Consider the following 12,489-nt stretch of genomic DNA (forward strand, 5'->3'; position numbering starts at 1 on the left):
GCTTGGAAAGACATTGAATTTGTGGTGAACATGTTTAGCATTTTTCTTGTTATGACTCCAGAAATGATGCAGGATAAAGGCTATTTACATACTGCATGCACTGTGCTAGGTATTAATAAATAGTATACACAAGATTTATTAAAGGTTTGGGGAATTACGGATATATCTCAGCGTACGGCACGCTGAGTTGTCCAGCATACACATGGTCATAGATTCAATTCCCAATGCTACTTAAAAAATGCTTAGGTAGATTGTACAAGGTGTATGTAAATAATATGAAATATAAAGGGCTTAAACATGTTTAGTTTTGGTATCAATGAGATGATCCTGGAAACATTATCCTGTGGATACTGAAGAAGGACTGTGTGTGTAATTGCATGTATAAAATATATGTATTTGTATGTGCATGTGCGTACATATATGCTCACATGTGTGGGTGCATGTGTGGGTGCTCATGCATACATGTGCATATGTGTGTGGAGGCAAGAGGGTGATGTATAGTATCTTTTTATTCATTCTCCACCTTACATTTTTGGGACAGGGTTTCTCACTGACCCTGGAGCTCACCAACTGGGCTAGAGTCACTGGCCAGCAAAGCCTCAGGGATTCTCCTGCCTCAACCTCCCAGACATTTCTTTCTTTAAACATGGGTGTTGGTCATCCAAATCCAGGTTCTTATGCTTGCACAGCAAGAACTTTTCCAACAAAGTCATCTCTCCAGCCCCTATTTTTCTCAAGTGATTTCAGTCTTGAAAATATTTAATGACCTAAGCAGACACATCACTCACGCTCTTAGACACACTCGTGGGGTATTCTACACTGGATTTGGAGGAGTTCATTTCATAAAGTTCTTTGAAACACCACAAAAAGCCTCTGAAGCCTGTTTATCTTCTTCCCATTCCCACTCACACCAAGGCATATTCATGCACATAGATGCTGATGGAAAATTTTCATCTTTTCAGCCAAAATAATCATGTTTTCCACCATCAGATTTCACTTTGGCAAAAAGCAGAAATTTAATTGCAGTGGATTCAAGGCTATGAAATCTACCACCCTTTTCTGCTCTTGCTTAATCACTTCTGCTTTTGAGCTCCACCAAAACATGTCTCAGAAGGTGATTACCATTCAGTTTAGAACATTCCAGGTTTCCCTTTTTCAATGTACACAGATTGTCTTCAGTTTCACAGGGGATATTACTGGGCATTTTTTTATAGGGTACTTAACTGAAATGACAATCATGTATGATAGGATTCTGTTCCAGTCGAATTACATAATTTGCTACATTTCTTTTTCTGTGTGTGCTTGTTTATTTGTCTTTTGAGACAAGGTCTCATGGAGTACACTCTCATACAAACTCAATATAAAACCTAGAATGAACTTGAAGTCCTGAACCTTCTTTCTTTACCTCCTAAGTACTGCAACTACAGGTTTGTACCATCAAGTCTAGCTACTGTATTTTTCCAGAAAGAGACACTTAATCATATAGTTTGTGTGGGAAACAAAAAACACACAAACAACTTATTGCATAAAGCTTGGGCTCTAATTAGAGCCCTGACCTAGCTTGTGTGAGATCTTGAGTTCCATTCCTAGCACTGAAAAGTATAAAACAGAACCAAACAACCTCACCTACAAAAAAAAAAAGAAAAGAAAAGAAAAAAAGGAAAAGGAAACCATGCATCATAGATGGCTACTCTAGAGAACAAAGAGAAACTTGCTTTATTTATTGTTACTATGAACAAGAAAACAATCACGAAAGCATTTGGATACCTGCTTGCTGCTGTTCACATAGTAATCATCTAGAACCATTTTTAAGCTAAAGGTCTCCCCGTGCTTCACTTAAATGTTGGCAAAGACATACCTCAAGATCAGAATCTGGAGGAGGAGAAGGATTATTGTTTCTTCTGCCCCGGCCGCGTGATTTGCCATCTGAACCTCGACGTAATCGGTCAGAATCAGAATCTTTAATGGGCGTTGAAGGGCTGTGGATTGTACTGTACTCTGTAAGAATACAGGGAGCACTTTTACCATTCAGGTCCAATAGCAAAGTGCCAACAGCAACCTTGCTTTAATTCAGAGGGAAGGTTGAGGAGTAAAGCACAGTCCACTTTGCTTAACTCCTGCGCTATCCTGCGTTAGTAAATCCTCAAGGAATTAGCACATCTAAAGATCTGTTTGGAAAGAAGACATGGGGAAAGCTACTAAGTTTTAATTGGAGGTGAGAGACAACTGGCTGTAATGAGCTGCCTAGATTTTCCTGAGGTCCCTGTGACAAATCAGTGCTCTCTTGACTGATTCCTTCATCCATTTCTCTCTGATTCCAAAATTGGTACCTGGCCATCCTGAGGGCCTCTGACATTTGCGGCACCCATGGGTCTCTTAGCTACAAATAGGATTTGGGTTCAGGGAAAGACACAAAAAGAACGCCCAGCTCTGGGGCATGGAAAACTGAGTCATTAGGAAGATTTCAAAGAAAAAGTCAAAATCTCCACTTTTTCCTCACTTTGTGGGATAATAAAGATCTGATAAAGAGAGCAGATTTGCGGACAATGCCATTTCAGTACAGGACCAATACAGGCTTTCTTTGGATCTCAGTCTCTTTGAACCAAACATTTAAAGCCAGGCAGCACATTAAAATTACTCATCTGGCTAACATAGAGAAACCACTGAAATAATTACATAGAAACCGCAAACTAAAGAACATTCTCCCAAATGGCTCAAAGGAAGAGCTGAGCAGTAGTTATAAAGTTTGAGGAGATCCTTATCCTGTGTCCACAATGAATAAAAATAAAAGCTCCATCTCACCTCTTAATCTATCCAGTACATCAGATAGTTTCCACTATGCCCCAGTTCCAGATGTCCTGTTCTGGTTCTCCCCCAAAGCTCTTTGCCAGAGTCCTTTACTAGATAAGGGTGGGAATCCATCAATCTAATGTGAACAACTGTTCTCACGCAATGTTGTTGACTGCATTTCAACAGACATAAAACTATAAAGAGCAACAGAAGGCTTGGTAGCCTTTACTCATGTACTATCAGCCATGTTTCTACAACCAGGACCATCTGGCTGTCAGTATTATGCTGATTGGCTGGCTCTATAACCAAGCCATGGGTATCCATATTACTGCCAAGATTCTCCAAAACCTTGTGAGTCAGGGAGGATAGCAATAGACTTTGACAGAGCACACTGCATTTCCAAATCACATGAAGCAGCTCTGTACCTCCCATTTAATCTGAACAGTGAAGTGGATAACAGATAAATACTTGCACACTTGCACATCCCTCCATCACAAATGTTATTTTGATGGTAAACTTCTTTATGACTCTCATACTCAGAAACCACCAAGATACCCTACAAGCCTATCAGTCATTGATGGTCCAAAAGTCCACAACTAAATAGAGGCATTTATTTAGTTACTTGAAATGTGTTTTTTAGTTAACACTTATCAGGGAGCTATGACTATGAGAATCAGACGCGCACACACACAAAATTATCTCCTTTGCAGGAATGTGGTTGAAAGTGGAGATCATCATGTTAAGTGAACACAATATACAGACAGGTAATATTACATGTTTTCTATCATATGCAGAACTTCAATTTTTAAAAGTCTGAATGCAGAGGGAGGATTATTTGCTCAGAAAAAGGTAATGGGCAGGGGGAAAGAAAAACGGCATATGTTTTCTCTTAAATGTAAAATGTGCATGTATCTGTGTGTGTAGATTTATAAGCAAAGTAAGATGATATACATGTGTGAAAATATCATCAGAAACCCATTATTTGTGTGGTTCCTAAAATATTAATCTTTAAAAATATGATGCTGGCTGGTCAAAGTAAATTATTCTCTATATCCACATTAATCTTTTATTACACAGGCAGATAGTTAAGGCATCCTACTCTTACTGTGTTATAAATCTAGCATCTCTTTTCTGTGCTTACAAGAGAATTAGCAGCTCCAAATGTATATATTTTAAGAAATAGAATCAAAGTTGTGTTTTTGAGCAAATAGTCTTGGACTTTCATTTCAAAAGATATTCTGCAAGGTATATCTACATGTGGAACCTGAAATAAACATGAGACAATTTCTTCAAGGACTTCAACATGAAGCATTCATTTTATAACCAGCACAGTTGCTTTCTGATTAAACTTGTACTTCAAGTCCTTCAGTATAAGGTCTATTGTGAACTAAGAGCTCTCCAGTTTCTGGATGTTCCTATAGAAGAAGAGACAAAAATCATCAAGCAATGTAGCTTCTCAAATTATGCTTTTTATCTGGCTGGGAAGATAGCTCAGTAGTTAAAGGGGCTTGCTATTAAATTATGGCCTTTACCTTGATTTTGAGATTATTTAATATTATCCTTAAAATAGTTTACCTTACCTAGGTTTCTTTAGCTTATATTTTCTCTTATTAATTGCCAATTCCTTTAGTTTTTGGTATTTATCTGTTCTTTAAAATATAAATTTAGGGGCTAAGGAGATGACTCAGGGGTTAAAGGTGCTTGTTTGCAAAGCCTAATGGCTAGGGTTTGATGTCCCAGTACCTACATGAAGTAGTGCATGCATCTATGCATGTAGAGTTCCTTTGTACTGGCAAGTAGGCCTGGCATACAAATTCTCTCTCTCTCTCCTTGAAAATAAATAAAAATATTTGAAAATATAAAAATTAAAAGCATATTCTCCTCCCTTTGGTTTTAGACAACCTATAGTCAAGTGAATTTCTTCTGTAAGTTTTAAGACAAATTCATTGAACAGAAAAAAATTAAATCATGTTATATAAAGTTTTTTCCAGGTATGGAAAAAAATCCTAAAAGATGAACAACCTGATGGTTTAAAAATATTAAAATACAGGTATACTCACCACTTAAAGATCTCAACTTATCAAGAGTATGATAAAATTAAAACTGATGCAAGCTGGTCTTAAAAATCTCTTCCTTTTGGTTCTATGAGGTGGAATTAAATGCTTCTAACTCTCCTAACCAGCTTTTCTGACCCCCTTTCTTTTTTTTTTTTTGCCAGTACAAAACAACTAATTTAATCTTTTAATCCACCTGCTGCTCATGTTTCTCTAAACCCCTCTCCAAATTGTTGAATTTTACCCCCACTGAGATAATGATGTATGTGAAAATCCTTAGTCAAGTGCTCGGTTCACACAGGAAACACCGAGTCCATGTAGTGTTCACACTGGTTCCGGTGCAGGAGGAGGAGGCTAAGGTAAATGGCCCGCCAGCTAGACATGGTTCCCCTTAGAGCTTAAGGTTCAGGGGGAGGCGCTGAGACAACAATGAAAAGTTTCAAAACAAAAGAGAAGCTTATGAGTTAGAAAAGGCATGCTGCAGAGCACTAGAGGAAGTCCACATGATCGTGCTGAGCTATGGAGGTAAGAAGTGTCCTGAAGGTTGAGGACAACAGTGAAATAAATAAATAAATAATTATATATATACAAAATTATGCTCTAGACAGAGCCATGACCATGTGTAAGTACAAGGAGAGAAAGCATCTTATATTAAGAAGTGAAAAGAAAAAAAAATCTCATTGTGGTCTACATCTGGGAAGCTAGAATGACAGGAAAAAAATTCAGCCAGAAGTGTGAGGCTCCAGCTTCAGTGTGGCAGGAGGCTAGGGCAAGTCACAAGGAGAATGAGACCCCACATGTAATTCACCAGAGGGATAGGGTGGCCTGGACACAGGTAGTAGAGATAAGGACAGTGACAAATTTGAAGTGTCATTAGAAAGCTAAATTAATAACGAAACACAAAGAAGTCAAGCATGATGCCCGTGTCAGTGATGTGGCTCCTGGGTAGACTGAAACACTAAGTGTGGACTTTAAGAAGAAGAAAGGATTGTAGGGAAGAGTAGATGGGTAAATTCAAGATTAGCGTTGGACATACTAAATTAGAAGGAATTACAGGCTTCCAACTTAAAATGTCCAGTGGGCCACTAGACTGCTCAGGAGCTCAAGGGAGAAGTGTGGTATAGGTTTGGATTGGACAATTTACATTATACATAATGAAAGAAACATAGAATATATGGAAGGGGTGAATAGAGAAATGCAGGTAGGGTGAGAAGAGAGAAAATGAGGTCAGGGTATTCCAGAGGAAGGAGTGCATGAGAATGGAGGTAGAGAGCAACTAAAAGACTAGGAAAATGAAGACAAGTCCAATAGTGCCTTAGATATAGCATCAAAGAAACACTTAGTATGTACAGCTGTAGTTGGTATTGAGGAAGAAAAAAATTAAACAGGGAGCAAAACTCCTAAACAAATGCTGATGACCCCACCATGGCCAGATCCAACAGATCTTAGTTCACCACTCTGTGGCAGTGTTGGCCATCTCCCCTTAAACCTTGCTTACATCAGAGCACCCTGCTTCCCTTTCTTCTGCCTCATACAATTCCTCCTCAGTTATTAAGCCCAAAGCCTAAGTGGTGGCAGTCTTCCCAATGATGCTATAGAATGAGCTAAAGAGGGCACATGGGGGTGCAAATCCATGCAGTGCTTCCATCAGCAAATAGACTAGGATTTTAAAAAAGAAAAGAAAAGAAGCCCAGTGTGTGAAAACACACAACTATAATCAGGTCTTGGAGAGATGGAGACACATGGATCTGAGCCCTGGGGCAAGCTGGTTAGTGAGAGTTTCTGGATCAGTGAGCTCTGGGCTCAGTGGAAAACCATGTCTCAGCAAGTAAGACCTAGAGGCCAGGCAGATGGCTCAGCGACCTAAAGCACTTGTCATGCATGCATAGGGACCCAAGTTCAGATCTCCAGAACCTACATAAAGCCAGATGATGTAGCAGGGTTCTGTAATTCCAGCATGCCTACAATGAGAAGGCAGGTGAATATGGGAGAATCTTCTGGAAGCTCACAGGGCATCTAGCTTGGTGAATATAGCAGTGAGCAATAACAGACACCCAGCCTGAAAAAAAGGAGGAAAGTGAGGACCAACACCCAAAGTTGTCACCTCCACAAGCAGGCCAAGGCATATGCATACTTGCATGTGCGTGTGTGTGCGCACGCATGCACACACACAAAGTATTAATAGCTCCTGAGGAAGACATCTGACATTGACATTTGGTGTGTGTGCACATACACATGTGCGCGCGTGCACACACACACACACACACACACACACAGGTATGTGAATATGCCCTCACATACACATACAGAACATACAGAGATGCATACACACATATAAAGCACATATGGACCATATGGACCCCAAATAATAAAAAAGGTCTGAAGAGCAGCTGGGAAAGACACCTGCCCTTGGCCTCTGTCCTCCACAAGCATGCAAATACATGTGCACACACATATGAAACACATATACACATGCACACACAAAGTAAATAAATAAAACTACAAGTTACGGGAAGCAGTGTTCTTAGTAAGACAGGTGATGCCATACCCAGGCCAGTCTCTTCTGTTATACTGGTCTGGTAATAAACAGTTGTTGGTCCAACAGTGGCTGGAGACTGGGCTTTGGGAAGCAGTATTAGGGTTCCCTCTGTGGTTCTTATGGTACTGTACTTCTCAGTGGCTGACTATCTGTATTCCATGGCTGCCTCCACACAGTTCATTCTAGAGCTTTCCATCCTGATCTCTTGGCCATAATACCCCACTGTTGGCAAGACCATTTCCTCTAAGTATCCCATGGACATCACAATTAAACTTGTGCCAGAATGACTCTTTCCCTTTCTAATAATAAGTGTGACTAACGCAATTCTTCTAATCCAGAGTGTTCACTCATTCTATCAAATCCAGACAGAGCTCTGGGATTTTTAGGCCTAAGTTCTCTTAGTCTAAATTCAAGTTCTTGTCTCATCCTGTCACACTCCTTACATGGATGGTTTCTGGGATTGCTATTCTCAGCCTATCCAGAACTTTCTGGGTCACCTTCACACAGTGCCATAAAACTAAAGCAACCAAGCAAACCCCTCAGGGCTCCCAACGAACAGGATCAAACTAAAAGGCAAGGGTAGATGTGAGGAACTGTGAAGTCAAATGTTATGGTTTTGAGTCTCAACTTCCCTGGTTTTTAATACCATGAATTTCTGGTTATTTATCCTTGAAGTGGCTCAATTTCATAATCTATAAAGTGGGAATAAATGGGATAAAATAAGATAAAAGTACTTAGAGCTACACAGCACAGCAGCTGTCTGTTCACTGCTTAATAAATTAATAAGTAAATAAATAATAAATAAAACAGGTTGACCTAGAATTCACTATGAAGTCTCCAGGGTGGCCTTTAACTCATGGCAACCCTCCTACCTCTGCCTCCCAAGTTCTTGGATTAAAGGTGTGTGCCACCTGACTTTTAAAAGAAGTCTCATAGAGTCATGCAAAAATATATATATATATTTCTAACTTCTCTGTCTGTCTTACTCCCCTTCCAGCTCTTTCTGTACTGCAGTCAGACAAATCAGACAAATTATTTCAGATGTCCGAATGTGTCATGTTATTTCATGGCTTTCACATGAGTCTCTTCTTTTGTTCAAATGTTCTGTCAACTTTAAACTTCCCCTAGCTGACTGAAATATGTATTGACTTCTGAACCAGGCCCAGGTATCTACTTTGTGAACTTTCCACTTAATCCTGTATGCTCCTTTGTAATTGCTCTTTTATCTCTCATAGGGCTAGATGATGTTTGTAAGTATTCATGTTTATAGTACAGAATTAAACACTTGGACTTCAGAAGTGTTTTTAGCAATATTCCATCACTTTTACTCCAAGAGAATAGGATGTGGTGGCATGCAATTTTGCATTGTGACAGTAAACATCAAGCTAGACAGATTTACACAAGAGAATCAAAAGATTCCAACTAAAGAATAAGCCAATTTGCTCACACAATTTAAATTTAATATCCTCTCTTTCTGGTCTTTCGAGGTAGGGTCTCACTTTAGCTCAGGCTGACATGGAATTCTCTCTGTAGTCTCAAGGTGGCCTCGGATTTATGGTGATCCTCCTACCTCTGCCTCCCAAGTGCTGGGATTAAAGGTGTGCACCACCACGCCCGGCTCCTTTTTTTTTATACACTACATAGGGGTCAGTAAGATTTTTATATAGTCATATGGTAAATATATAGGCTTCCTGGCCACATGGTCCCTATTTCAGATACCAAATTTGCCACTATGCTAGTAAATAAAATAGAAGGTTACAACTTGTACCAGAGCTGATGTAGACTTCACACAAGTGATTTGTGCTCTTATCTCTAACAGACCAGCCAAGGGCAGGCCCTATGACTAGTGTGTATAATTTAAGATGAATGCTGCTCCTGTCCCAGGCCAGGGCCCTTGGGACACTTGCTCATGCAGCTCTTTGTAGTCCACTGAGTATGGGGATCAATCACAAATCACAGGAGTAGGCAAGCACACCAGTAGAACCAGTTAACGAGTAAAGGAGGGTTGGTGAGAAAAAAAAAAGCAAGAAAGAAAACTCTCCCAGCCCTACCCCTGCCAAGCCCTCCTTCCACTCTGAAGAACAATTAGGAAACTGGTGTGAAATGGCAGAAGGACAAGAACTTTATAGGACTTATGCACTTAATTTTTCCTTGACTTAACAAGAACTGTCATGGTGAATCTGGCAATTGTCTCATCAATCCAACTTCTGAACTGCTAGACAGCACTTAATGCACATAAATAGGTAGGTGTGGTCACAAACACCTGTAACTCCATTGTTAAGTGGGGCACAGATGGGAGGATCATGGAGGAATACAGAGGCTCGCTGGTCAGCCAATCAAACCCAGAAAATCGTGAGCCCCAGGTTCAGTGAGAGACTCCTGTCTCAAGGAAATAAAGTAGAAACAGCTAGTCACTAGCTAGTCAACTTTTCCCAAACAATTGTTTGCTCTGAGCTTTTCCTCCTCCCAGGCATTTTGACCACAAGCCACACAACATTCACCTGCCTCTTGCATCAGCCTGGACATTATCTCCTTCAGAACAGTGAACCTATTTTGTGTATTAATCTCTCATCTGCAGAACTGTGCCTAACATCTACCACGGGCTCAAAATACATTTTTCACAACCCAGCATAGGAATATTTCTGGATCACAACAGCAAAATATGCCTGATCACTGATATTTTCCTCCAACGAAGGTCTAGTTAGCCATTCTCCTTAGCAACATGTCACAAGTAAATACTGAGCAATGTGCTTTCATGGTATTTGGAGAGGATATTATGGGAGGAATGTCACTCTATCTCTCTTTCTCTGACACACACACACACACACACACACACACACACACACACACACACACACACACAGTTTATTTCATCCACTTGGTTCAGCCGACTCAAACACTACAGATTCTGAGCGAGACCACACCCAATCACAGTGACAGGAAAGTGTGACCGTGTCAGAGCTAAGAACAGCAGGAGTAGAGAGAGGAGGACTTCCTTGAGACTTGGGGAATTATTTCCACCCCAGATCTGTTCATGAAGGTTTCAGTGTCCTCATAGGTTCAAGTTAATAAAAATTATAGGCTGCCAGCTAGCATATACCACAACCAGGGCACAAACCCAAGTGTGTGGTCTCTAAAGCCTCTACTCCATCTGCCTCCCCCTGCCTAAACATTCTCCACACTTGACTTGCTTCCGAGAGAGTGTGGTTTCTCTTAGCCAGAAGGCTTTGTAGGCTCAGAACAGAGACAGGATGTGAGGTCTCCAATAAATACCTATCTGGTGATGCCTGGCTACCATCTTGCTTGGTTAGAGGTTTGGGACCAATACAGGGAAGCTTTCTGGGATCAAGGTATGGGTGCATAAGTTATGCAGCCATTAAGATCCTCAAAATATGAGTTTCTTGCACTCTTTGGGAAATTATGCACCTGTATATAAGGGGAGTTTTCAACATTTGTATGACCATGCACACATTCTCCTCGCCATATAGAACATAGATAACTGATTAGTTCAAGTTTTACCATAGTGGACAATGTAAGCAACAAAGAAGATCTCACAGCCTGCATTGATTTTAGAATTTCCTAACTTGTAATTCATACCATCTAGATGCTATGTGCCCCTCAATTCATTAGGCAGTAGGATAAGAATGGCACCATTATAAAGATCTGATACAATTAATACATAAAAGAAATATTTTACATATACACATTAGTGTCATTGCAATGTTAATGGTTCAAAAGCAACTCTCTGGATTTGGCCAGCTTGCTTGTAAAGATGATCATAAATGATCTCTTAGTTCAAAAATGCATTCATCTTTTCATGAAATTAGAAATAAGTGTGAGCTGATGGAAAGATGTCCTGCCATGGCCATGGCTCCTATTCAAAATGTTCAAGTTTTCTTTATTTTTTGTTTTTGTTTTTGGTTTATTGAGGAAGTGTTTCACTCTAGCACAGGCTAACCTGGAATTCTCTGTGTAGTCTCAGGCTGACCTCAAACTCATGGCAATCCTCCTCCCTCCCCCTCCCTTAAAATGTTCTATTTCTACCTCTGAATAAATAGCCATTCTCTATTCTCTTTCCATTACTCATTCAAGCCATTCAATGCTGAGGACACATTTAACCTTCTTTATTATCTTTCCTCTAAGCATTCTTATATAAGAAATTTCTGTTCATGATTTTATTTAATGAGTACTGTGTTTCTTGTCCCAGCATTGCATTCTAACATTTTAACTTTCTTTTAGGTTTGGCTGCACATGTGATTATCTTATGTATTAGTGAAATGACCCTTTTATTTTTTGTATTTCCACAGAATCCAGCAAAATGTTCAAAGTCAGAGAACCTCAATGAATAACTAATGAAATGTTGGATCTTTAAACCCTCACATTTGCCAGTATAAGAAACTACTTTCTGTATGCCCTTCAAATAGGAAACCATGTAGGGCAACTTAATAGCCCAGTTATGGGATGTATCACTAGATAAATGTGCTTTCCTAGTAACCTTTATCTATCCCAAAGCTGAGTCCAGGGAAGTAATCAGATGAACAAATAATCTATGACAGACATTTTAGAGAATACTTTAAATGAGAAACTGAGAAAGACTCCTTACAAATCCTACAGTGTTTCAACTGCTAAGGAAGAACATTCAAAGGTTGTATGGGATGGTACATAAAATAGACATAGATATTGAAAATCCATAAATTCTTACCTTTCTCTGTACTTCGTGCTGACAATGTGCTTGTAAAAAAAATAGGAATTTTGTGGAAGAAGGGTTGGAAAGATTGTTAGAGCCACAACTTGGGATATTATGCACAGAGACACTGCCTCTCCCCCATAACTGACTGCTGTCCCCACAGTCTCCATGGGGTTGACCTGCATCTCCAACGAGGAGGGCCTCTTTGAAAAAGGGGCAGGAAGGAGGGAAAGGATGGTACCAACATATGGTGTTTACACACTGAGTATGCATAATAAAAATAATTTTAAAAAAGAATAAAAATGACCAATATTAGAGATAAAGCAAGTGATGTTACTATACATCCTTTAGCCATTAACTATATTATAAATGAACACCACAAATAACTATGTATTCATACATTTGAAAGAAATTAAGTA

General features: G+C 39.6%; 1 protein-coding gene across 17 annotated transcripts in view; it reads right to left on the bottom strand.

Annotated features, from left to right (window-relative positions):
- The window catches only part of Eya1 (EYA transcriptional coactivator and phosphatase 1), a 331,367-nt gene that overhangs the window by 68,966 nt on the left and 249,912 nt on the right, over window positions 1-12,489 (bottom strand). For all 17 annotated transcript variants that reach the window (XM_045143934.1, XM_045143933.1, XM_045143931.1 and 14 more), the window contains one exon: window positions 1,859-1,998. In XM_045143934.1, the coding sequence (XP_044999869.1) occupies window positions 1,859-1,998 (140 nt within the window). The remainder of the gene's footprint in view (window positions 1-1,858; window positions 1,999-12,489) is intronic.

This window comes from Jaculus jaculus, chromosome 2 (genome assembly GCF_020740685.1).
Source record: "Jaculus jaculus isolate mJacJac1 chromosome 2, mJacJac1.mat.Y.cur, whole genome shotgun sequence".
Taxonomy (NCBI): domain Eukaryota; kingdom Metazoa; phylum Chordata; class Mammalia; order Rodentia; family Dipodidae; genus Jaculus; species Jaculus jaculus.